The following is a 26,151-nucleotide window of genomic DNA, read 5'->3' on the forward strand; positions in this document are numbered from 1 at the left end:
CACAGCATCACGTGACGTATCGGGACTTCCCCCCCCCTTTCGCTAAACAGGGCGGGGATGGGGCCAGCACATGATGTATCTGGGCCGCGGGCCGCGAGTTTGATACCCCTGGTCCAGCCTCTTCTTAAAAGCCTCCAGTGATGGAGCCCCCACGATTTCTGAAGGCAAGCTGTTCCCTTGGTTAATTGTCCTCACTGTTAGGAAGTTTCTCCTTAATCCCTGTGTTGTGTGAAGCCAGCATTTGAGAACCACCATTCATAGCTTAGCGTGATACTGGCTAACCACCACTCCTAGCTTTGCAGGAGACAAAAGAACCAACGCAAAAGACTTTCCATATTGGTTTCCTTTTTAAGCCTATGTTTTAACCAGATTCTGGCCTCCTCTCTTATCGGATTCCTTCCGGAATCATGAGGACTAGAAACTTAGTTCCTGATCAGGAGGCTGCAGAGTTCTCAGCAGTCTAACAAGGCAACTTGGCTGAGTTTTGCTTTGCTTCCCAGGCTTGCAAGCGGCCGTGTGGCTCGGACGTAACCAGGTGCTACACCACGGGCCGGTGACGTGGTACATCGACGGGGCCCACACCACCAGCAGTATGCAGGCGTGCATCCGCTGGTTTCGCCAAGCGGCCCTGAACGAAGACAAACCTACAGAGTAAGCAGGGATGAGGTGGGAGTGTTGGCGTGAGATCTCTTGTTCTGAAGCTGGAGGGAAGAGAGCCGAAAATCCTCAGCAACGGAAATACCTTTTGCGAAACGGATCGGGGATTCTATATTGCTGCATTTCTGGGCTGTAGTTTTGCATTACAGTAGGATTGGAAATCCCCTTTTTTTAATGGTGAAAAGAGAAAGAGAAGGAGGGAAGGAAGGAAGGAGCTAAGGAAGGAGGGAGGGAAAGAGAGAAGGAAGAAGTTGGGAAAGGAAGGAAAGATTTAAGGAAGAAAGGGAGGGAAGGAAGGAAGGAGTTAAGGAAGGAAGGAGGGAGGGAAAGAGAGAAGGAAGAAGTTCGGAAAGGAAGGAAAGATTTAAGGAAGAAAGGGAGGGAAGGAATGAGGGAAGGAATTGGGAAAGGAAGGAGGGAAGAAGGAAGGAGTTAAGAAAGGAGTTAAGGAAGGAAGGAAGAAGAATTGGGAAAGGAAGGAAAGCGTGAAGGAAGGAAGGAAGAAGGGAAGGAAGGAAAGTAAGGAAGAAGGGAGGGAAGGAAGGAGAGGGAGGGAGAGAAGGAAGGAAGGAAGTTGGGAAAGGAAGGAAAGATGGAAGGAAGGAAGGAAAGGAAAGGAATTAAGGAAGGAAGAAGAGGGAAGGGAGGGAGAGAACGAAGGAGGGGGAAAGAGGGAAGGAAGGAATTGGGAAAGGAAGGAAAGTTAAGGAAGAAGGAAGGAGTTAAGGAAGAAGAGGGAAGGGAGGGAAGAGAGCCGAAAATCCTCAGCAACGGAAATACCTTTTGCAAAACGGATCGGGGATTCTATATTGCTGCATTTCTGGGCTGTAGTTTTGCATTACAGTAGGACTGGAAATCCCCTTTTTTTATGGTGAAAAGAGAAAGAGAAGGAGGGAAGGAAGGAAGGAGTTAAGGAAGGAGGGAGGGAAAGAGAGAAGGAAGAAGTTGGGAAAGGAAGGAAAGATTTAAGGAAGAAAGGGAGGGAAGGAATGAGGGAGGGAAGGAGGGAAGGAAGGAATTGGGAAAGGAAGGAAAGAGTTAAGGAAGGAAGAAGGAGGGAAGGAAGGAATTGGGAAAGGAAGGAAAGCGTTAAGGAAGGAAGGAAGAAGGGAAGGAAGGAAAGTAAGGAAGAAGGGAGGGAAGGAAGGAGTTAAAGAAGGAAGGAGAGGGAGGGAGAGAAGGAAGGAAGTTGGGAAAGGAAGGAAAGATGGAAGGAAGGAAGGTAAGGAAAGAAGGAGTTAAGGAAGAAGAGGGAAGGGAGGGAGAGAACGAAGGAGGGGGAAAGAGGGAAGGAAGGAATTGGGAAAGGAAGGAAAGTTAAGGAAGAAGGAAGGAGTTAAGGAAGGAAGAAGGGGAAGGAAGGAAAGGGAGGGAACAAAGGAAAGGGAAAGAGGGAAGGAAAGAATTGGGAAAGGAAGGAAAGTTAAGGAATAAGGAAGGAGTTAGGGAAGGAAGAAGAAGGGGAAGGAAGGAAAGGAAAGGAACAAAGAGAGGAAAGAGGGAAGGAAAGAACTGGGAAAGGAAGGAAAGTTAAGGAAGGAAGAAAAGAGGGAGGGAAGGAAGGAAAGTAAGGAAGAAGGGAGGGAAGGAAGGAGTTAAGGAACGAGAGGGTTGGGAAAGGAAGGAAGTAGTTAAGGAAGAAGGAAGGAAGGACAAAATGCAGAGAACGGCTGATGAAATAACCATTTCTTTCCCTGCGTTTCCAGCGGTTCTGAAGTTCGAGTGCTGCTCTTCAACGTGACGGGAGACCGGGATACGGCGGCTTTGCTGAAACTTTTGCTGGTGAGCTGAGTCTTCTCATTTCCACGACCTCCCCGTCCCTCCAGGTTGCAAGCGATTCCTTTAAGGACCAGGCACCCAAAACGGGACAACAACGCTTAAACCTGATTCACTCCTCTTGGCTGTTTTCTCTTTTACAGCCCTGCCATTTTGATTACGCCGTGTTCTGCCCCAACTACACAGAGGTGTCGACGGCGGGCAACGCAGGTAGGGGTTGAGGCGAGTTTTGAGGTTTCTCCGCGTCATATAATATATGCGGGTATGTGCCAGCGGTGGGTTTCCCATTATGTTACTACTGGTTCGCTGCGTACGCTCGTGAAGCGAGCGTACAAGCACGTGCCCAGTTCGCGCCTGCGCCTGCCTTCCTCACCTGCGCCCGGCCTCAAAAGGATGGCATAGAGCCAGGGGAAGGTGTTGCGGCTCATACGCGGCCTGTGCAGGTAGTAGCTGATTCCGACAGCAAGGAGGCTGGTGTGGTGCTGCGCCAGCAGCCTGTGCAGCTGGCGCTCGAGTCGGACAATGAGGAGGCTGGAGACGATGTGGTGCCAGAGGCGGGGATTCAGCCAGGGCCTTCAAAACCTCCAGAAGCTCCCATAAGTGAAGAGGACGAAGAGGAGGAGCCTCTTCTCAATTCACGGACGCGCAGAGCTGCCAAAAGGCAGGAGTGGCTCCTCAGGAGGAGGTCTCCTCGAGAGTAAGGCTTGGGGGCTAATTGACCACTCCCTTAGCCTATTTAAGGAGGAACGCCGACTGAAGCAATTTGCAGGGAACAACTTTGTTCACATACCTTCGTGTCTTGTCTTGCTTATCACATCAGCTTCCTGCAAATTGCTTCTGGGCATTCTGCCAACCACAGTAAGCTTTCAGTTATTATTCTTTGAATTCTTGGCGGCTGTTAATGCAGTTAATTAACAGCCGTTGTTGCAAAAGACTGATTTATTCATTAAACCAAGGTTTGAACGGACTTTGTGTGTGCTGCGTTCTTTGGGGTCCGTAGCTGGGGCAGAACAGAAGGTGGGCAGTTCCACCTTCAATTTCCGCTAGCGGTTCAGGTGAACCGATCCGAACTGGCTGAATATTAGTATATGCCCTAATTTTGTATGTATGTATGTATGTATGTATGTATGTATGTATGTATGTATGTATTTATTTATTTATTTATTTATTTATTTATTTATTTATTTATTTATTTTGTCACCTTTCTGTAGTGTATATTGGAGTGGGTCACTCTTTGAGAGCTCTGTATGCAACGGGAAATTCATTTTTAACGTATGCCCATTTAGTGTACATTCCAAGCGACAATAAAGTGATTCTAAGTTCTAAGTTAAGGACTGAAGGGCCAGGGGGGAAATCTACTTACCTTCTTTACCGGTTTGGAAGGACATGCACGCATCACATGCCCGTGCAGACCTTCTGCACATGTAAAAAACACATTACTTCCTGGATCAAACCAGGAAGTATAACGACACTCGGGCAGGTGGGCAGATCTTTGCTCCACCATCGCTACCAGATCGCCGAACCACTTGCCACGATCGCTATCGGATCGCCCGATCCGGTCCGAACCGGGAGCATTTCACCCCTGTGAAGGGGTCTTTGGTCTATGGCAGGGGTGTCAAACTCGATTTCATGGAGGGCCTCTTCAGGGTTGTGTTTGAACTTGGGGGGCTGGGCTGGGCATGGTCAGCTCGACGTCACTCATGTCGGGGACGCCTGTGGCGGCCCGAGCGCTCTGGCAGTGAAAACGGACTCCCGAGCCCCGTTTTCGGGTGCAACAGCCTCCTGCTGCCAGCGAAAACGGAGGTTGAGCAGGCCGTACACGTCCCTCCCAAGCTCCGTTTTCACTGGGGGAGGCACTGCGGGCCAGTCCTTCGCTATTTCCAGGGCGGCCCTGCAGGCCAGATCTAAGCCCCCAGGCCTTGAGTTTGACACCCCTGGTCTATGTCTTTCCTGACAATATTTGCAAAATACTGAAGTGAGGAGGGGGCTTCATTCTAACTCCTCCCCTCCCCTTCCTTGTTGTTGTTGTTTTTTCCAAATCTTCTGCAGATCAGCAGAATTTCAACGTCACCTTGGAGAACGTCCTGACGCGCTGCCTGCAGAATCAGAACCACTGGAACCGGCTGATGGAGGCCAAGTTGACGCAGGACCCTTGGTTCCCCGTCTTGCCCGAGGTGGGGGGCTGGCTGAAGCAGCCCCTGCATCACAGCCCCCCGATCTTCGCCGCCTCCTCCACCCGCCCGCTCAATTCCAACTCCTTGGTTTTCCCTTGCATCTCGCACGCTTTGCAATGGATCACCCAAGGCCGGGACCCAAACTTGCCGGCGCTGGTGCCCCAGGGACTCCACCCGCACCCCGTGGCCAGCAGCGGAGCTGTTCTGCTCAAGGAAGCCGTGGCCATCCGTGTCCTCGTGACGGGCAGTCTGCATCTGGTCGGGGGCGTCTTGAAGCTGCTGGATCCCAACCTTTCTCAGTAGGCCCGTGGGACGCCGCCGTCTGCCAATGTGGATAGGGCAGCAGAGGCCTTGATGTCTCGCTCCTATCCGTGGTGTGGCACCACAGGGCACGTCCAGCCACGCCATTCCTGGGAGATCCGGGTTGAATCCTAGACCGAAGCGAATCGAACTCCAGACAGCTGTGGTTGGTGGCATCTTGCCTGATAGTTTGAACGTTGATGGTTGAACCACTTGAGGTCCAACTGCTCCACAAGCTTGGAGACACGGTCCTTCTTCTCATAACCAAGCGGGGACCTTCTTGTGGAGGTCAACCATCTCCTCCAGCCTCGAGCAATGGACAGGGTGCGTCCACACAGGATGTCCCTCAGCACAACCCGAGGCAAGATACAAGCCACCACGCCTCCCGAGACTTCCACGTGCCTTCTCAACTCACTCGTTCGCTGATGTTTCTCCATCTTTTCCATCTCCATCTTTGATCACTCGCTGCCTTGATCCGTTGGGCTACCCTTGGGGGGGGGACGGGGACGCTGCTACTCACTTGTCACAAACGGTACCCCCCACCCCACCTTTGAGCTCCCCCATCTCTACTTCTGGACCTCCGTTTTGGGGTGGTGGACATCCAAAAAGGACCTGTTGTATAGGGTACGATGCTTCTGCGTGCTTGGTGCCTACTACAGTTGAGTCCAGAAAAGCAGGCTTAGCAGGACTGATAGTAGGGCATGGACCGGTTTTGGGGTGGGGGGGTGTCCCTGGGCTGATCCCCCTTGAGATCCAAGTGCCTTTTTGGGGGTGGGGAGGGGAGAGAAAGAGTCACCGTGTTCTTCCAACGAGCTGCCAAAACTTTCGATAATTTTCGGGACGGTGGGACCAAGCATTTCAACCGCCCCCCGCCCCTTCCTGGAATGGGACTCTTACCATTGCCCACATCCATTCTTACTCAAAAGTGCGGCGGTCAGATTACCTCTCCCATCTTCCTTCCCTCTAGGGGTAGGCTGTGGCTGATGGGCACTGTAGTTCCCCAACGCCAGCTTCTTTTAACCCACCGGGAGAATTCGGCCTGCGTTCCGCGAGAGGAATTGAGGCGGTTTGAGGGGGGTGGGGGTGGCGTGGCGTGCGTGCGTGCGTGGAAACCTGATCAAAACGTTCCCCACATTAGCAGCCTTGCCTGGATCGGCCTCCCCTTAATTTTAGGGGAACTTTTGGGTGTTCTTGAGAGGCTTCTGTGTTGCCCAAACTTTCCCTGTCTTCTTTCTGCAAATACTTTGGGATAAAAACTCTTTAATGACTGGAAGGCTTCGTTTTTTTTAAAACTCCCTTGTGGGCACTGAGAGTTACGAAAGGAGGGAGACCAGTAAAGCTAGTTTAGCTTCTTTTTGCAATCCCTTCCCTTCCTTTCCTTTCCTTTCCTTTCCTTTCCTTTCCTTTCCTTTCCTTTCCTTTCCTTTCCTTTCCTTTCCTTTCCTTTCTTCCTTTCCCTTCTCTTCCCTTCCTTCTTTCCTTTCCTTTCCTTTCCTTTCCTTTCCGTCCTCCTTTCCCTTCCTCCTTTCCTTTCCCATCCCTTCTTTTCTTCCTTTCCTTTCCTTCCCTTCTTCCTTTCCTTTCCTTTCCCTTCCCTTCCTCCTTTCCTTTCCTTTTCTTTCCTTTCCCTTCCCTTCTTCCTTTCCTTTCCTTCCCTTCCCTTCTTCCTTTCCCTTCCTCCTTTCCTTTCCCTTCCCTTCCTTCTTTCCTTTCCTTTCCTTTCCTTTCCTTTCCTTCCCTTCCCTTCCCTTCCCTTCCTCCTTTCCCTTCCTCCTTTCCTTTCCCATCCCTTCCTTTCTTCCTTTCCTTCCCTTCTTCCTTTCCTTTCCCTTCCCTTCCTCCTTTCCTTTCCTTTTCTTTCCTTTCCTTCCTTTCCCTTCTTCCTTTCCCTTCCTCCTTTCCTTTCCATTCCCTTCCCTGCCTTGCCCTCCCACCCACCCACCCACCCATCCCCTTCCTTCCTTCCTTCCTTCCTTCCTTCCTATTTTCCATTCTTGCGGGAGAACCTGCTCTGGTGCATTTCTATTTTTCCTTAGGACTTCGCTTCAAATCTAGTGAATTCTCCTCCCTTCCCCACCCTCCAAAGAAGGATTGCTAAACTTGGATGAATTCCTCTTTTTATGCAATGTTATGCTCGCGCTCTCCAAGTTGCATAAAAGTGGGGATTAAATTACCCCTAGATTCCCCCCCCCCACTCCTGCAGCCCCTTGGCCTCCTCTTCTGGGGTGGTTTCAAATTTCTTTTGCAGGATTTCAAGATACGCAAAACCAGCCTCCCTCGTGTCTAAGCTGCCTATTGCTGGGCGTACATTCTCCGAATATCTTGCAAATGGAGCCTGCAAACTTATTCTGTTTTAATTCCTCCCTCCCTCCCTCCCTCTGGAATTTTGCAAGCCGTCGAACTGGAATGTTGTCTTGCACTGATGCAATTCTGGGATTTTTTTTTTTTCCCCCAGGGTGGATGGGGTGATCTTGTGACTTTCTCAAAGCACCAAACAGATGGCGACTGTTATTTTAAATAATAATAATAATTTTCCTGCTTCCCTAATATCCGGGGGTCTCTCTTTCCTCCTTCCTATCCCCCTTTCCTCCCCAGCCAATGAGCAGGAAGTGTAAACCATGCTAACTTTATAAAAGTAATTTATGGAAGAAAATGTGCTTTTATTTTAACATTGTTTACAGCTATTTTTAAACGTCTTTAACTTGTTTCTCTTTCGAGCGTCCTTTGTAAAAACTGACTGAGCGTAAATTTTGGAATATTGGGGGAGAAGGGGAGAAAAAAAAAAAAACTGACAAGAGACTCAGATTCCAAGAGAATAAATGCTCCAAATGAATAAATGAAACCTGACAAATTGGAATTCTTTGCTCATCTGTTTGTTACATGTTTCATGCTTTTGACGGGAGCTGACCCGTTGAGCTGCTCCTTTTTGGAGTCTTTCAACGTGCATTTTTAAAACCATCCAACAGGGGGCCCAACAAAAACACATCCCGGCCTCCAGGGGGCGACAAAAGTCTGTATGCAAAATAGGTCCGCTTGCTGCAAAAAAAAAAACCCTATCCTTATTTGCATCTGTCAATCAAACCCAGACAGTTTCCAAGCCTTCCAGCATCTGTATTTGCAGCTGGAGCAGCTCCTGCTGGGCTCTTGACGTTGATCGGAAATGCATCTGGTGGGACGCTGGCAGGCGTGACTCAGTTTCCCCTGTGGGCTTCCCCCACCCCTCAATTTAATGGCCTCTGGGATCCTGTTTTAGCCCCTTCGTCCATCCGAGGAGTTTAAAATAACCACAAGCAGAACTGACGACGGTGAGTAGGCGCGGTATTATTTCCCTGTATACAGTTTACAAAATATATTCTATGTATAGTTATTTATATACGTACAATTATACGTCTTTTCAGAACAGAGGTGGCCCCCGTGTCCTTTTACAACGAGGAGGAGTGCTAAAAACCTATTAGCTCTTTTCACACAAACCGGCTGAAGTGAGTATAATTTGGATTAATTCTCGGGGCGGCCCATGGTGTGTGAAAACCCAACGAAGCGGGGTGCGGATGTACTCCAAAATCCAGGGATATGATTTGCCATTATCTTGGGGGGGGGGGGGGCTGCCCTCCTGCATTAACTCTTTGACTTAACTAAATAATGGGATCTTGGAGGACTTCTAGTCTGACCCCCTGCTCAACACTAGCTTCTTCTATCTTGAAAGGTGGCAGCCATGCCAATCTTAAGAGGAGGGGTCCCTTTGCTGTTCTCTTAAAGAGAAAGTGGCTATTTTTCAGGTGGGCACTCATTCCCATGATCCCCAGCGTCTTCACTCTTGAAAGTTGATGGGAATCCGAGTTGGGTGCATCCCGCTGAAAGGTCAACTCCAAATCCATCAGAAAGGGGAACAGAAATTCCTGGCGTTATCTGGATTTGATGGCACCTTGGAAGACCTCTGTAGCTGATGGGCCAAAGCCTTGGCCCACCACCGAAGTTGGACTTTGAGAGCTGGAGGACGGGCCCACGAGAAGGTAAACACTTTTCAATCTTGGGACGGATTCCTGATTCAGACAATACTTTTGTCTCAAGGGTTTTAGACAGGAGACAAAGCAAACCTCCCCAAATCTAGTTTACCCTGGTTTCTTTTGGAAGCGAGGTTAGCTGCCACTCTGGTTAACAAATTAGCAAAAGTCCATAGAGGCTCAACCAGGGGTGAAATCCAGCAGGTTCTGACAGGTTCTGGAGAACCGGTAGCGGAAATTTTGAGTAGTTCGGAGAACCGGCAAATACCACCTCTGGCTGGGGTGGGAATGGAGATTTTGCAGCATTCTTCCCCTGGAGTGGGGAGGGAATGGAGATTTTGCAGTATCCTTCCCCTGGAGTGGGGAGGGAATGGAGATTTTACAGTAACCTTCCCCTGGAGTGGGGAGGAAATGGAGATTTTGCAGTATCCTTCCCCTGGAGTGGGGAGGGAATGGAGATTTTGCAGTGTTCTTCCCCTGGAGTGGGGAGGGAATGGAGATTTTGCAGTATTCTTCCCCTGGAGTGGGGAGGGAATGGGGATTTTGCAGTAACCTTCCCCTGGAGTGGGGAGGAAATGGAGATTTTGCAGTATCCTTCCCCTGGAGTGGGGAGGGAATGGAGATTTTGCAGTGTTCTTCCCCTGGAGTGGGGAGGGAATGGGGATTTTGCAATATCCTTCCCCTGGAGTGGGGAGGGAATGGGGATTTTGCAGTATCCTTCCCCTGGATTGGGGAGGGAATGGGGATTTTGCAATATCTTTCCCCTGCCACGCCCACCAAGCCACGCCACGCCTACAGAACTGGTAGGAAAAAAAAAATTGAATTCCGCCACCTGTCCTCCCACTCACTACCTGGTGCCTAACACGAGAAGAGTCTAATCCAACAGTCCAATCTTGAAGACCTCGGCACATCAATGGGGATCCGATGGCTAGTCCCAAATTAAGATAGTGGGACCCCTGTGCCCCTCAACCCATCCCGATGGTTTCCAAAAAGTTGCTTTTGAAATTGCTGGTTGGAAATGCCGAGATTTTCGACGTAGGAAGAGGAAGAACCGAAGTCCGCTTGGCATGGAGATGACGCTTCCTCACCAACCTTGGAACCCAACTGCTCTGCAGTCCCTGATAGCTTTTCCCTCTGAGAAGTCCTTGTGGCTTTCCCCCGTTTCCAGGGTGCTGCTATGCCATGCTGCTGGTGGAACAGGGGGTACTCTGGGTGCTGCCCAAACTGTGGTTGGTGCTGCTGCTCTCCGATGCAGGCGGATTTGCCAAGGCTGGTTGGGTTTTGGTGATGGGACCTGGAATGGGTTGGAAGTCATAAAAAAGGGACGTGCTGTTAGGAGAAGGTACCAGGTGGGGGAGAATTCTAGAATCCTTGGTGCTCTCTCAGTTGAGTTGTTGGTTAGCTGATGTGTCACGACCCATCTAGATAGCATCAAGAGGACCTGGTAAAGAGAAGGACTGGGGGGGCGACAGGGAAGTGAGTGGGAAACCTAGTTGGAGTATTACAACATTTGGGGGAAATTTTATCCATGGATAGAAAGTGAGTATAGATAATTAAACAGGATAAAGACAAGAACTTTGAGATGGATATGTTGTAGTTAGTATATTAAAATTAAATGAAAGAAGGAAAGATCAATATATATTTTAAGAAATAGTGGTAAACTTTGAAGATGATAGCACAAATGTGATACCCAGATGATACATGGATTGATTTAAAAATGTACAGGAATACTAGAGGAATAATAGTAAGGTAAAAAATGAAATTGTAAATAGAAATTGGGTCTGCTCGAATACCATCTCAGATTGAATTAAAAAAGGAAACAACAAAGGAATGGAAAAGAGGGGAAGAGTAGAGAGGGGAAAGTAAGGGAGTTGGGAGGTGAGAGGAAGAGAAAAGAAGAATGGGAAAAGGAGAGGAAGAAGGAAGAGGAAAGAAGAACAGGAGAGAGAGGAAGAAGGGGAGGAAGAAGAGAGGAGAGGGGAAAAAGGAAAGGAAGTAGGAAAGGAGAGGAGGAATGAGGAAAAAAGAAAGAAAGGAGGAGAAAGAAGGGAAGATTGTAGTAAAACAAAAGAAGAAAATGGTAAAAGAGCAGACCCGAACAAATAATAAATTAATTGATTAATGGAAGTTAAAGAAGAAGATGAACGAACGATGTATAAGGATGGATAAAAGACTGTACATTTAAACATGTTGATGAAAAATAAAAATAAAAAACTCTTTTCAAAAATAAAATAAAAAAGGGACGTGCTGTTAGGAGAAGGTACCAGGTGGGGGAGAATTCTAGAATCCTTGGTGCTCTCTCAGTTGAGTTGTTGGTTAGTGGATGTGTCACGACCCATCTAGATAGCATCAAGAGAACCTGGTAAAGAGAAGGACTGGGGGGGGGGCGGCGACATGGTAGTGAGTGGGAAACCTGGTTGACCTTTCAAGTCTTCCAATATTTAAGGGGCTACCACAAAAAAGAGGGGCAGGGGGTCAAGCTATTCTCCAAAGCACCAGAAGGCAGGACGAGAAGCAACGGATGGAAACTAATCAAGGAGAGAAGCAGCCTGAAATTAAGGAAGAATTTCCTGACAGGGAGAACAATTAATCTGTGGAGCAGCTTCCCTCCAGAAGTTGTGAGTGCTCCATCACTGGAGGATTTTAAGAAGAGATTGGACAACTATTTGTCTGCAATGAGGGTCTTCTGCTTGAGCAGAAGGTTGGACTGGAAGATCTCCAAGGTCCCTTCCAACTCTCTTCTTCTGATAATGTTCTCTAGTTGGGTAATGAGACATCTGCAAGCCAACAACTCAATTGGGGAACCCACAGTTCAACTCCGAGCTACAGATACGGTCTTCTACGGGGGAAAATTTCCCATGCTGGACCCAACTGGGAGCTGACAAGGAGACAGAAGACACATGGCGGCCTGTTTGGCTTTGCAAAATCCCAACGGGGTTGACCGAATGCTTTCCCACCGCCTTCTCCAACCAGGAGTAAACTTTGCCAGACCATCACGAAAAGCAGATAAAGATTCAGCGATTGCAGCTCCTCCACTTTTCCAGAGATTATTAAGGAAAATATGCAGGTCGGGCTGCCAAACAGGACCAGATGTCTCCTGTTGGGAATTGGAGGGACCGAGAGGGAGGGGAAGACGGGCGAATAAAGATAAGGGGGTCCCGAATGGAAAAGGCATCTCCGGATAACTCTGCAAAAGATCGTTACTCTAACCTCCTGCTCCATTTGGTCATCTTGAGTTAAACCGATGGCTGAAGAGCTTGCGATGTTCCCGTTATAACTATGTTCCTTTAGAATCATGAGGACTAGTGACCACAAAGCAGAAATCAGTTTCTGGTGCCCGCAAACACCCTCCCCCCCCTTAGATTGTCGAGCTCTGACCACAACATTCACCTCTAAAGGGGATTCACGTCGGTGGATGTGTGCCATTCCCCCACCCCGTCTCCATCACGCAAACAAGCGTTCCTTGGAAGCAACCACAACTTACGAGTGTGAGAATAGATGTACCACAACGCCCCGGTGAGCAGGACTCCGATCAGAAAAGCCCCGAAGGCGATTCCCAGCACGGTGCTAATCCTCAAGCCTTCATCTACAGAGAAGGAATTAAAACATTAGATGAGATTGGCTTTATTTTTTATTTTTAAATCGATGTTTATTTCAATATAATTTTCTTTCATAAACATAAAAAAACCTCAATATTTATACGAACAGCATGTTGTCCGAGTACAATTCGTTTTGAGTGACAAAAAGACAACAAACGTAGGAGTCACAATATGCATATCGTTAATAATTGTCACCTAATATTATTGACATTATTTTATCCGTACTGGAAAGCTTTTGTTATGCGATTAATCATTCTCTTAATCTTTTTGGTTTCTAATCTCTGTTTCTGTTTGTTAGCCATTGGCAAAACAAATCCCATGTTAAGAAATATTCTGTTTCTTCCTTCTCTTTTATTTTTAATGTTAGTCTATCCATCTCTGCGCATTCTAATATTTTTTTTTTAATAACACTTCCATCTGAAGGGATCTCTTTATTTTTCCACTGTTGTACACTGCTGTTAACACGTGTAAAAATAGATGTGTATCCCTTTTATTATACAGTTCTGGTAAAATACCCAACAGGAATAATTCGGGTCAAAAAAATCAGTATGTTGCTTTATGATTTTTTTTTTCTAACCACGTATGTATTTTGGTCCAATATTCTTTTGCTTTTGGGCACTTCCACCACATGTGATAATACGGACCCGGTATCTGATTACATTTCCAACATTTGGTGGAGATGTTTTCAAAAATTCCTTGCTTCCTGCCCCGGTTGTGTCGTAAATCGAGGACTACCTGTCCAGCTCTCACTATCTAAGCCTTTTGTTTCCCCCAAGAGACACCTTTCTTAAGACCAGGCACGTTTCTCCCGAGACTTTCCTGTGCCAAAACAAGGACACCGAACATGCGACTCATCCGACGTGCGCAATGTGCTCGGCCGAGGCCCTCTGGGGCCGAGTTCGTGTCAAGAGTTTTTCCTTGTTTTATTGTTTTGCCGTCCGTCGGGAGCCGCACAGGAGCGAGACAGGAAGGAGGACGACAGAAGGATGGAAAACATCCATATTGGAAATGCTACTCAATTGGCAGGAAGGAATTGCGAGGAGGCCCCCTTCCATGCCTGCCTCCCCCATCCTCGTGTCCCTACACCTGCAAAATCTTTAGTCAGCGGGAATAAGGCTCATCCCTCTTGAAGTGGCTTCGATTTATTTTGGGAAATCTCTCCCTTCATCCTACAAATTTCAAATATCGTTATTGTCGGTGCACAACATACGTGCAATGAGATTGGTGGAGCTCCCTCAGTGCACCCCCCTCAACACAACACAACTCACAGTGAAGACAGAAAATCCCTAACCCAATAAATCACATTAACAAAACACCCAGTCCTATTGCACTTGTGTGAACATGTTACATGTCGCACCGGCCCTGCAAGTCCATTGTACTACGTACCGTGTTTCCCTGAAAATAAGACCCTGTCTTATATTTTTTTTGAACCCTGAAATAAGCGCTTGGCCTTATTGCCATGCGCTCAAAAGCCCAATTGGGCTTATTATCAGGGGAGGTCTTATTTTGGGGGAAACAGGGTATCTATCTATCTATCTATCTAATCTATCTATCTATCTATCTATCTATCTATCTATCTATCTATCTATCTATCTATCTATCTGCTATCTATATATCTGCTATCTCTCTCTCTCTCTTCTATCTATCTATCTATCTATCTATCTATCTATCTATCTATCTATCTATCATCTATCTATCCACTGTGTTTCCCTGAAAATAAGACCCTGTCTTACGTTATTTTGAACCCTGAAATAAGCACTTGGCCTTATTGCCATGTGCTCAAAAGCCCAATTGGGCTTATTATCAGGGGATGTCTTATTTTTGGGGGAAACAGGGTATCGTATCTATCTAATCTATCAGTTATCTATCTCTATCTTTCTTTCTATCTATCTGCTATCTATCTCTATTTATCTCTCTCTCTCTCTCTCTCTCTCTCTCTCTCTCTCTCTCTCTCTCTCTCTCAGCTACCAGCTATCAGTTATCTATATCCTATCTATCTACCGTGTTTCCCCGAAAATAAGACCCTGTCTTATATTATTTTGAACCCTGAAATAAGTGCTTGGCCTTATTGCCATGCACTCAAAAGCCCGATTGGGCTTATTATCAGGGGATGTCTTATTTGGGGGGAAACAGGGTACTTACGATGTTATTTCGTATTCAGGAGTCTTGACAGCCCACGGATAAAAACTGTTCTTCAGCCTATTTGTGCGGCTGTCTATGCTTCTATATCTCCTTCCCGACGGTAGGAGGATGAAGAAGTGGTGACCAGGGTGAGAGTCGTCCCTGAGGATTTTCCTCACTCGTCTAAGACAGCGAGCCCTAGCAATCTCATCTAGTGGTATTGGTGGACAGGCCACAATTTTTTGTGCTGTGCTCACCACCCTCCGTAGTGTTTTTTCTATCCACGGCTGTCAAACCGGCATGCCACACCGAGATGCAATAAGTGAGGAAGCTTTCTGTTGTGGACCGGTAAAAGGAGGTCATCAGTTGTTGTTCCACCCTGTTTTTACACAAGACCCTAAGGAAACAGAGTCTCTGTTGGGTCTTCCTGGCCACCTGAATCGTGTTGTTTTTCCAGGTGAAGTCTTCGCTGAGATGGACTCCCAGGAATTTAAAGGAGGAAGCTCTCTCTACACAGCCCCCCTCGATGTAAAGTGGGACAGGTTCCTCTCTCTTCCTCCGGAAGTCCAACATCATCTCCTTGGTCTTGCTGATGTTCAGGTGCAGGTTGTTTTTTGAAGCACCATGTGGATATTTTTTTAACCTCCCTCCCCCCCCGTACGCTGTTTCATCTCCACGCAGGTTCTGACATGTTCTGGAGAACCGGTAGCAGACATTTTGAGCAGTTCGAAGAACCGGTAACAGAAATTCTGAGCAGTTCGGAGAACCGGTAGCGGAAATTTTGAGCAGTTCGACGAACCGGTAACAGAAATTCTGAGCAGTTCGGAGAACCGGTAGCGGAAATTTGAGTTGTTTGGAGAACCAGCAAATACCACCTCTGGCTGGCCCCAGTGTGGGATGGGAATGGAGATTTTGCAATATCCTTCCCCCAGGAGTGGGGAGGGAATGGGGATTTTGCAGTATCCTTCCCCTGGAGTGGGGAGGGAATGGGGATTTTGCAATATCCTTCTGCCACGCCTACCAAGCCACGCCCAACGAGCTGGTAGTAAAAAAATTAGGATTTCACCACTGATATGTATGTAAGTATGTATAATGTGACTGATTAAAGAAATTGTTTGATACAGGGAAGACAATTGTCTTATTAGCTGGGATGCATTTGAAAATGAAACTGGGTTTGGTTTTATCCTGGTTTTATGCGCTTCCTTCTCCAGATTCTGCTGGCTTTTTGGGAAACTTGGCCTCCCGAGACCCAAAACTCTCCTGAATTGTCCTCAAATACGAAATCCTGCAAAGGGGAGATCTTCTCAAGGTCTTCCTCACAGGTAGACATGGACATCAGCTAAGAGAAGAAAGCTAAGGAGATTTTCAGGAACATATTCTTTTCCTGTTTTGGAAATGTCTCTCAATCCAAAAAAGCTTTTGTCCTCTTCCCTTTCTTTCACCCCCATGGTAGCTTCCAGGAGAACGTCTGGACTTGGAGGCCACGTGCCAACGATCGGACCTGTTTTTTTTGCGCCAGCTGAATTCTCTTTATCTCTTGAACATCCGTCTGGAAAGATGCGGTTCTTCCTGCTTCCTCAACTCCTATAATTTATCTCCTTCTCTCGCACAGACATCCGGACGCCAACTGCACTCCGCGAAGTCAAAAGCCACATCAGCTGGGATAATGGAGGAGATAAGGTCCTTCGGGTCCCGTCGCCTGTTCTACATCAAAAATGGCACCTCACCCACCATTATCCCACTTCTGTCTTTGGGTGGGGCCGCTTGGCTTCAGTTCTAGCCAAAATCCCCTTCCGTTGTCCGTGAGCGCTTTCTCTAACCATAGCTCCGTGCTAAGGTCATGGGGCACGCCTTCCGGCTGAGCCACGGAGGGGGCCCACCCTGTGGCGATGGAAGTGTAGGCATCACAAGTTGTCGCCACCGGTGAGGTGACCAGGACACGGCTGCTGCAATGGCCTTGAGCCAGGCGAAGGAGAAAGATGGAGAAGGGCTTAACCGCTTTTGAGTTGGAGTTTCAGAAACGGGACGCCATCGTGCAAATTTTGTGAAAAGAAGGACTAAGGATAACATAACAGAATAACAGAGTTGGAAGGGACCTTGGAGGTCTTCTAGTCCAGCCCTCTGCTCAAGCAGGAGATCCTACACTATTTCAGACAAGTGGCTATCCAGTATCTTCTTAAAAGCCTCCAGTGATGAAGCACCCACAACTTCTGGAGGCAAGTTGTTCCACTGATTTAATTGTTCTCATTTTCAGGAAATTCCTCCTTAGTTCTAAGTTGCTTCTCTCCTTGTTTAGTTTCCATCCATTGCTTCTTGTCCTGCCCTCAGGTGTTTTGGAGAATACGTTGAAATCCCCCTCCTCTTCTTTGTGGAAGCCCCCCCCCCAAATACTGGAATACTGCTATCATGTTATCCTTAGTCGTTCTTTTCACAAAATTTAAATTATCCATTTGTCTGGTGTAGGGTTTCCTGCCTAAGCAGGGGGTTGGACTAGAAGACCTCCGAGGTCCCTTCCAACTCTGTTATTCTATTCTAGTCTAATGAAAAAAAGGACTAGGAAACCCTACACCATTTCAGACAAATGGATAATTTAAATTTTGTGAAAAGAAGGACTAAGGATAACATGATAGCTGTATTCCAGTATTTGAGCTCCTTCCACAAAGAGGTGGGGTTTCAACCTATTCTCCAAAAGGCAGGACAAGAAGCAATGGATGGAAACTAAACAAGGAGAGAAGCAACCTAGAACTAAGCAGAAATTTCCTGAAAGTTGAGAACAATTAAATCAGTGGAACAGCTTGCCACCAGAATTTGTGGGTGCTCCTTCGCTGGAAGCTTTTAAGAAGATACCAGCCACTTGTCTGAAATGGTAGAGGGTCTTTCTGCTCGAGCAGGGAGTTGGACTAGAAGATCTCCATGATCCCTCTGTTATTCTGTTATAAATGCTCACTAGAGGGCAGCAGGAGATACTGAAAACTCACTCTCTCCCGCCACCTAGTGGTCGTCGGGTTTTTCACCTTCGGTAAGTTAGAAAGGAGGCAAGACACGGGAGGATGGCCTTTGCCAAACATAGCGGAGGCCACCACAAACAGACGGAGAAATATTAAAAGAATTTTGGGGACGGCTGAACTAAACAGAAAGAGGAAAGAACAGTTCTCAACAGATTCTGGAATCCAAAACACACAAACGCCATCATGGAAAGGTGTCTCTTTCGGATCACTTCTTTGTCTTTGAGAGTGCATAAATTTTAGGAGTAGAAAAGTGTTGTTGTTTTTTTCAGCAATCCGTGGGTGTTTAAAAGAACTTTCCATTTTCTGTCCTCAGCTGATTTTGAGGATGAGAGGGTGCCTTTCCCCAAACGGACGTATAAATGCATGAATCAACTTTCCTGCGACAAAAAAGCAAATAATGGATCGACTTTGTGTAGGAAAGAGCTGTCGACTTACTGTGGGATCCAGGGTTGTAGTTTTTCAGCATGACTTCTAAAGAGCCTTCGTGGCTTCGGAATTTTCCGTTCTAAAAAAGGAAGGGAAAAATAAGTTCAATTTAAAAGAAAGAGAATTCTTCCTCCTTTTTTCTTAAACTGCTTTATTTGGCAACGGCAAACATCTTTTTTCCGTAGTTATTAGGGATATCATAAACAACAAGTGCCGAATATCTTCCGACACAGATCAAGTACAGAAAACAGAGTTAATTCCTGTCATACAAAGGAACTCAGATAGTCCTCAACATACGACCATAAACATCCTTCTTTAACGACCCCATAATCCCTTGCGGGGTGGAGCCTGGGCAACTGAACGGAGCCAGCAGAGTTTTTACTGGCCGGATGCCTTTCTTGTCGCCAGTGCGGAGTTTTGTTCAGCAGATATATTCTCATTGTGCCCAGAGAGAGAAATACCTGCCTCTACCTAGGATCGAACTCGCAGCCTCCTGATTGTGAGGCGAGAGCTCCACCTCTGGGCCACCATACCACTCCCCACCGCACCATTCCATACGACTGTAACGGAGCCCAGAATTTGCATCGTACGTCATGACGTTTATAAATCGAGGCGCTCACGGAAATAACCCAATTTTATGACGTTTTTTTGTGGTAGTCTTAAGCAGACATGGTTCTGCAGTGGGCCGTTTTTGGCTGGAAAGTGGAAATAAAACCTGGTTTAAGGCAGGAAATGTTATTAAATTGAGGTCACGTCATTTGCAGGACGATGTAAATGGCCTTGAATGAAGGCCGGTTGCCAGGCGGCCAAAATGCAACAACAGGATCACCTCAGAATTTGGAATCCAGATCTTCTGTGTTTTTAAGGGCTGTCGTAGCCTCAAACGGTCGCCAAGCAACCAGAAGTGCCTATATTTCACTGGAGAAAAGGATGCCAGCTGCTTCTAAGGAAGCAGGTAGAGTTGAGGGCACCTGCCTGGGCGGGGGGTTGGACTAGATGACCTACAAGGTCCCTTCCGACTCTTGTTAATCTGTGAAAACCTCACCATCCAGCCTCCGAAACTGATGAATAGCAATACCACTTAGATTTCTATACCGCTTCCCAGTCCCTTACAGCCCTCTCTAAACAGTTTACAATAGCGGCCTCTTGCCCCCAACAATCTGGGTCCTCATTTGACCGACCTCGGAAGGACGGAAGGCTGAGTCAAACCTTGAGCTAGTTTGGATCGAACTGATGGCAGTGGGCAGACTTTAGCCTGCAATAAAGGTAAAGGTAAGATCAGTAGACCTGGTGAGACCTGGCCCATAAAAGTACCAAGAGTTGGACACGGCTGAATGGATAATCATCATCATCATCGTCAACAACAAGATAAAGGCAGTTCTTCAGAGGCCAACTCACCGAGGTGTTAAGATGGACCACGCAAACGAGGGTGGCCGAATCGATGGACCACAGTTGTTCTTCTGGCTTGTAGGTGAAGCTGAAGCGTTGGGTCTTCGGGCTGGGGGATTTCAGGGTCGCCACCGAGTAGCTCATCGAGACCCCTTGGTGGAAGAGCAGCTGAGGCGGGTTGTCTCGGGGTTTTAAGAAACAGTCCCTCATTTCTAGAGAAAACTGTGTCATGGCGGTTCGGAGCGAGACCTAATGAGGAGGAAGGTGGTGATGTTCATTGTTTAACGATCCCGTAATCCCTTGCGGGGTGGAGTCGGGGCAACTGAATGGAGCTGAGTATTTATTGGCCGGATGCCTTTCCTGTCACCAGTACGGAGTTTTGTTCAGCAGATAAATTCTCATGGTGCTCAGAGAGAGAAATATCAGCTTCTACCTAGGATCGAACTCACCGCCTCCCGATTGTGAGGCGAGAGCTCCACCTCTAGGCCACCACAACACTCATTGAGGAGGAAGGTGATGGGGATCTTGGTCACAACATTATTTTCAAGGACACTGGTCTGAAACGAAGGTGGGTTTGCTTCCCCTGTTCTCATCCCTCCCTTTATCCCTGAATTAACCTATTTCCCATATTCACACAACACCTGGAAACCAAGATTTGCCCACCAAACTCGGTTTGACCAAGACGTGGAGCATCATCAAGCTTAACAACAACCCTTCGAGGCTTCGAGGGGGGGGAGAGGGAATGGAGCTGTCAGAGAGAGGCGGAGCCTGGGCCGTCCGTCAGCCCTCAGATGGAGAGTCAACAGCCCCCAGGTCTGGAGGTGGCTGATGAGGAGGAGGAGGAACAGCTGGGTCCAGTGCCTGATACGTAGAAGGCAGAGGAGAGGAGAGCAGTGGAAATCTATGGGCTGATCCTTGGGAAGGAAGAGCCACAGTTGCTAACAAGGCCCCACCCTAGCTCGGGGGATAAAAGGCAGGGGGCGGAAATGAATAGGTGTGGCAGACAAACTATTCATCTCCCCTGCCGGTTGGACTTGTTAGCCTGTGTGAGAGATTTTTTGCCGGGGTTGCCGGCGCTCCTAATAAAGGAATCTTTTGAGTTCACGTCACAGGGTTTGTTGTTGTTTGTTTGGGGAGCTGAGTCAAAATAACCGCCTTCCCTGACCTCAGCTCTCAACACCCCTTCTTTTGCCCTTGGGACTCGAGGTCTACCTTCCTACCCCCCAAATCCACCAGACCAGCATTACCTCCACATAGGTGACTTGGTGAGCTTGTATCACCGGATTGCTCGGCGAGGCGAAATCTTCCGAGTTGTAAAGCTGGAGAGAGACTTTCTCTGGGAGATCACATTCAAAGGGCACCTGCAGCCGAGGATCGAAAAAACAACTGGATTCATTCGTTGCCCCCTCCCTCCTTAGTAGATCCGTTTGCAGCCAGGAAAAAGGATTTCCCCCAGATCTGCAAACGGTGTCTGCAGAATTTAAGAGGCTCCAATACGCCGACGGGTAGCTTTGCAAAGCAGAAAAATTACAAAATTGCGTGGAACCATTTTTTTTCCAAAGCGGAAATGTTGAACCTTTGCATTTCACAGGGCTTAATAATTTTTCCTATTAGGAATCGCCTCTTCTCACAAGTCTCGTCTTAATTGTCCCTCCTAACCCAGGGCCAAGGTCTGCTATTAAGAGGCGGGGCCGCCAGTTGCCGACCATACAGCTAAACATTATTGAACGTTAAGAGGACGAAATTAGGGATTTGGGTCAGTCAGTTGCGCGGTTGAGAAAGAAATATATTTTTCTGTGTGTTTAAAGCAAATATCGGCAACCTTAAATACTCAAAAGAGCCACAAAAGTACTAACCGGGAGCCCCCCGTTCAATTCTGGAGCGGACCAGAAGTCCACCCCCCCCCACCATAGAGTCTCCTCCTAGAGCGGCATCCTTTTTCCTCTACCTGTCCTAACCGAAAGCCCTATCAATTGTGGAGCTGATCGGGGACAGGGAGCCGCAGCAGAGGGATGAAAGAGCCACATGCGGCTCCAGAGCCGCAGGTTGCTGACCCCTGCTTTAAAGCATCCCCCTAAGACTGTGGCGTATTTTTTTCCCCTCTTGCATGCTAAACAAAGCAGAATCTTGGCTTTTCTTTAAAAAGAAATAATAATAATACCCTTATCACCTCCTCTTTTGACTTTTTTTTTTTTTAACAAAGCAGTGGAGTAATTCCTTGAAAAGCTGCAGTGTGTGTTTGTCGAGTATTAAGCCATATCAAAAAGAATTCAACGGCACAGCCTCAGGAAAGATATTACAACCAAATAACTGGGAATAACTGTTTTTAGAAATTTCTTCTTACCGTCACTTTTCCCGGAAACACAGGCAGCATTATTATGAGCTGGAACAATTAAAAGAGAGAAAGAAATACGTATTTGGGGGGGTCTGATATAAATGCCTTTGAATATTTTTGCTTTAACAGAAAAGAGTTGCATAAAACACCCTGCTATATTTGGGGGCTCTGGATCAGGATTTGAGGGGATCCATGCCAGGATTTGGGGGCTCTGGATCAGGATTTGAGGGGCTCCATGCCAGGATTTGGGGGCTCTGGATCAGGATTTGAGGGGATCCATGCCAGGATTTGGGGGCTCTGGATCAGGATTTGACGGGATCCATGCCAGGATTTGGGGGCGCCAGGCCAGGACTTGGGGGGCTTCAGGCCAGGATTTGGGAGACTCCAGACCAGGATTTTGGGGGGCTTTGGGCCAGGATTTAGGAGGCTCCATGACAGGATTTGGGGGGATTTGAGTCAGGATTTGGGGGCTCTGGTCCAGGACTTGGGGGGCTTTGGGGGGCTTCAGGCCAGGATTTGGGGAGGCTTCAGGCCAGGATTTGAGGGGCTCCAGACCAAGATTTGTGGGGGGGCTCTGGGAGACTCCAGATCAAGATTTGGGGGCCTCTGGGTCAGGATTTTTGGGGCAACTTATTAAAAAATTACCATACCTGGTTTTTCACATGGACACCCCCTTCAAGTTGGGTGGAACATTTGTCCAAGATGCTGTTAAGCACAAAGTGAGTTGTGTTCTCTCGGGCCCTGCAGCTGGGATCTTTCAAGGTGATGGCATCGACCTCCGTGTGTAAGGCCTAGAGTTGCAAGGAGAAGGACAAACCATGGTTAGCTGGGAGATGTTTCAACAGGGACAACCCAAGGAGGGAACGAGCAAGTTTCTGGATTCGACAGAACTCGTCAGCAGGGTTGCTTAGAAAGGCAGCAGGGGATTGGATTCCCAAGTTGTGCTAACCTGCACAACCTCTGACTCAGTTGGGGTGTATTGATACAACCCCTATATTTTTGATCCATGGGAGTCTGCCTGGGGCTTCTGGGATACGTAGTGTTGTGGTCCACCAGTGGAGCTGGCAGCAGATTCGGACAGTGAGGAGGTTGGGGAGGAACATGGGCCAGTCCTGGAGCCTGGGGAGGGCTCTGCGTCAGAGGCAGAGAGGGGGCCAGGGCCGTATGGCAGTTATCAGCTGCCTTTGGAGTCGGACATCAGTGAGGCAGATGAACAGCTGGAGCCTGTTCCCAATGTGCAGAGTTGCCAGACGAAGGGAACAGCTAAGGAACAAGGGTCGACTCAGGAGTAAAGCCACAGGTGGACGATGAATGGCCCCTCCCCGAGGGAATAAAAGAGGAGTGAAAGGGGAGTGGAGTTTGCAGGAGACAATAAGTTCGCTGAGTTGGTTCTTGACTCCTGGCCAAGTTTTGAAGATATCGGCCTGGCAGCTCTCCAAGTCAGATAAGGTCTGTGACTGTAAATCCTCCCTTGAAAGACTTCGCTGGATGTGAAAGAGAGGAATTCACAGTAACTTAACAAAAAGGGATTTTTGTCGGGACAAGGAGTCTGCTTCGTGGTTGGGGAATGCCTAGGATCAGAACAGGTAGCCCAACGTCGGTGGAAGTTGATTAACCTTGGCTGACCTTCCCGGAAAAGGGAGAACAGTCAGGGAAACTGAGGCAGAACTGCTCAGGATCCCAAATGGACTTCCTTACCGCCAGAGTAATCTTGAGAATGGCAATTTCGATGCTACTATCCAAACACTTCCACGGCTTGCAAAGGTTGATGAGCTGATGGACTTTGACGGTCAGGTTTTCTGCTGTCTGGGGTGGTGGGGTAGTTGTGACGACAGTTGAGCCTGTAAAACATGACACATACACCCCAAAGACACGTGAGAAGAAGGACCTCGAGACTGAGATTCGTGGCTTGTTTCTTTTCCAGGGACCTCAAGCCCAGCGCAAATGGAGCGCTGTATCTCCGCGAATCCTAAGCTGAACAAGGGACCTGGGGTTCTAGAAAGCCTTGACCAGCATTTCCAAATTATTTTTCAGAGTGTGGAATCTATTACTGGCACACAAAAAGATCTCCAGAACTTCCTCGTCAAGAGGTGAAGCTCAAGTGCCTTCATCACTGGAGGTTTTTAAGAAGAGACTGGACAGCCACCTGTCTGACATGGTAGAGGATCTCCTGCTTGAGAAAGGGGCTGGACAAGAAGGCCTCCAAGATCCCTTCCAGCTCTGTTATGCTATATTATGTATTCTGAGCTCCATACTCGATATATGGAGGAGGAATTTCCTGACCGTGAGGACGATTAAACAGTGGAATGGCTTGCTTTCAGAAGTTGTGGGAGCTCCATCACTGGAGATTTTTAAGAAGTGACTGGACCAGAGATCAGCAACCTGTGGCTCTGGAGCCGCATGTGGCTCTTTCACCCCTCTGCTGCGGCTCCCTGTTGCTCAAAATATGCGTCACAACCACCAAAGGGTGACACCTCCCTCAAGATCCTGCAAATATTGTCTTCTCCTTGGCCTGATCCAGCCGGCTGCCTCCAAACCTGGATTATATTGTACTGACTCACCACAAATCCTCTTGTATTCCAGGCTGATGGTTTTGGCCGAAGGGATTTCGGTGTAGGAAGCCACGAAGGAATTGTTGTGGGCCTTTTGGATCAGTTCCTCCTTGTTGTCTGGAAGGGTCATACCGTTGTGGACCCCAGACAAGGTAGCAAATGAATATTTACCAGATGCCTGAGGGAGGGAGGGAGGGAGAGAGAGAGAAAGAGAGGAGGAGGAGAAAGGGAAAGCGGAGAAGAAGAAGGAGAGAGAAGGAGGAGACATAAAAGGAGGAGGAAGACAGAGAAAGGGAGAAGATGTAGAAGATGACAGAAGGAGGAGGAAGACATGGAGAAGGAATTAGAAGGTAGAAGAGGAGGAGTGGAGGAGATGGAGAAGAAGAAGAAGAGAAGAGGGCAAAGGAGGAAGAGGAAGGAGGAGGAGATGGAGGAGGAAGGCAGAGGAGGAGGAAGAGAAAAATAAGATGGAGAAGGAACGAGGAAGAGGACAAGAAAAAGTAGAAAGAAAGCAGAGGAGGGGGAGGAAGAGGAGGAGGAAGAGAAGAAGGAGAGAAGGAAGAGAACATGGAGAAGAAGACAGGAGGAGGAGGATGTGGAGGAGATGGAGAAGAAGTAGAAGGAAGAGAAGAAGGTGAAGAGGGCAAAGGAGAAGGAAGAGAAGGGAGAAAAAGGAGGAAGAGGAAGAGAAGGAAGAGAAGATGGAGAAGAAGAAGACAGGAGGAAGAGGATGTGGAGGAGATGGAGAAGAAGAAGGAAGAAGGAAGAGAAGGTGAAGAGGGCAAAGGAAGAAGAGGAAGAGAAGGAGGAAAAAAATGGGAGGAGAGGAAGAAGAGGAAGAGAAGAAGGAGAGAAGGAAGAGAAGATGGTGAAGAAGACAGGAGGAGGATGTGGAGGAGATGGAGAAGAAGGTGAAGAGGGCAAAAGAGGAGGAAGAGAAGGAGGAGAAAAAGAAAGAAGAGGAGAGGAGGAAGAGAAGGAAGAGAAGATGCAGAAGGAAAGACAGAAGGAAAAAAGGAGGAGGAGAAGAAAAACGGCTTAAAACACCTTTCTGCAATTAGAATTAGCCTTAGAAATTAAGAATTAATTAATTAATTAATTAATTAAGCAGTAATTAAGAATTACTGCCTCTAAAAAGAAAGTGAAAGTTCATTTTTAAGCCATTCTCCATCCCTGTGGGATTGCTGACATAATACCCCCTCCTCTTTTCAAGGAAACTTTTCCTTCTACAAAAATGAAGACAAAAAGGGGGACGATTCCACCCCCTGTTTGGGGGTCTATGTTACCCAGGGATCCCACTTTGACCCCTGTAACATACCCCGGTCAGAGTTCTTCCTTTCAAATGTGATCACTCCTTTTTGTGGGTCGCTTTTAGAGACACACGTTCCTTTCTAAGGGTTGTATCCAGTGGTGGAATTCAATTTTTTTTTACTACCGGTTCTGTGGGCGTAGCTTGGTGGCCGTGGGCATGGCAGGGGAAGGATGTTGCAAAATCTCCATTCCCTCCCCACTCCTGGGGGAAGGATACTGCAAAATCCCCATTCCCACCCCACTCCAGGGGAAGGATATTGCAAAATCTCCATTCCCTCTCCACTCCAGGGGAAGGATACTGCACAATCTCCATTCCCTCCCCACTCCAGAGAAAGGATATTGCAAAATCCCCATTCCCTCCCCACTCCAGGGGAAGGATATTGCAAAATCCCCATTCCCACCCCACTCCAGGGGAAGGATACTGCACAATCTCCAATCCCTCCCCACTCCTGGGGGAAGGATACTGCAAAATCCTCATTCCCTCCCCACTCCTGGGGGAAGG

The 26,151-nt window shown here is 47.8% G+C and overlaps 2 protein-coding genes across 4 annotated transcripts in view; one reads left to right on the top strand and one right to left on the bottom strand.

The window, feature by feature from the left end:
- Positions 1-7,764, top strand: part of FPGS (folylpolyglutamate synthase) — a 43,478-nt gene extending 35,714 nt beyond the window's left edge. For all 3 annotated transcript variants that reach the window (XM_060687025.2, XM_060687034.2, XM_060687019.2), the window contains exons 12-15: positions 501-651; positions 2,364-2,439; positions 2,577-2,643; positions 4,483-7,764. In XM_060687025.2, coding sequence (XP_060543008.2) covers positions 501-651; positions 2,364-2,439; positions 2,577-2,643; positions 4,483-4,910 — 722 coding nt within the window. In that variant the 3' untranslated portion in view covers positions 4,911-7,764. The remainder of the gene's footprint in view (positions 1-500; positions 652-2,363; positions 2,440-2,576; positions 2,644-4,482) is intronic.
- A 444-nt stretch (positions 7,765-8,208) lies between these two features.
- The window catches only part of ENG (endoglin), a 40,493-nt gene continuing 22,550 nt past the window's right edge, over positions 8,209-26,151 (bottom strand). Inside the window, exons 7-15 of the mRNA XM_060687013.2 lie at positions 24,348-24,516; positions 23,485-23,627; positions 22,437-22,577; positions 21,796-21,834; positions 20,699-20,812; positions 19,461-19,700; positions 18,072-18,141; positions 12,393-12,494; positions 8,209-10,202 (exon numbers count right to left, since the gene is read on the bottom strand). Of these exons, the coding sequence (XP_060542996.2) occupies positions 10,084-10,202; positions 12,393-12,494; positions 18,072-18,141; positions 19,461-19,700; positions 20,699-20,812; positions 21,796-21,834; positions 22,437-22,577; positions 23,485-23,627; positions 24,348-24,516 (1,137 nt within the window). The 3' untranslated portion in view covers positions 8,209-10,083. The remainder of the gene's footprint in view (positions 10,203-12,392; positions 12,495-18,071; positions 18,142-19,460; positions 19,701-20,698; positions 20,813-21,795; positions 21,835-22,436; positions 22,578-23,484; positions 23,628-24,347; positions 24,517-26,151) is intronic.

This window comes from Pantherophis guttatus, chromosome 16 (assembly GCF_059756535.1).
Source record: "Pantherophis guttatus breed Tessera chromosome 16, ASM5975653v1, whole genome shotgun sequence".
NCBI lineage: Eukaryota > Metazoa > Chordata > Lepidosauria > Squamata > Colubridae > Pantherophis > Pantherophis guttatus.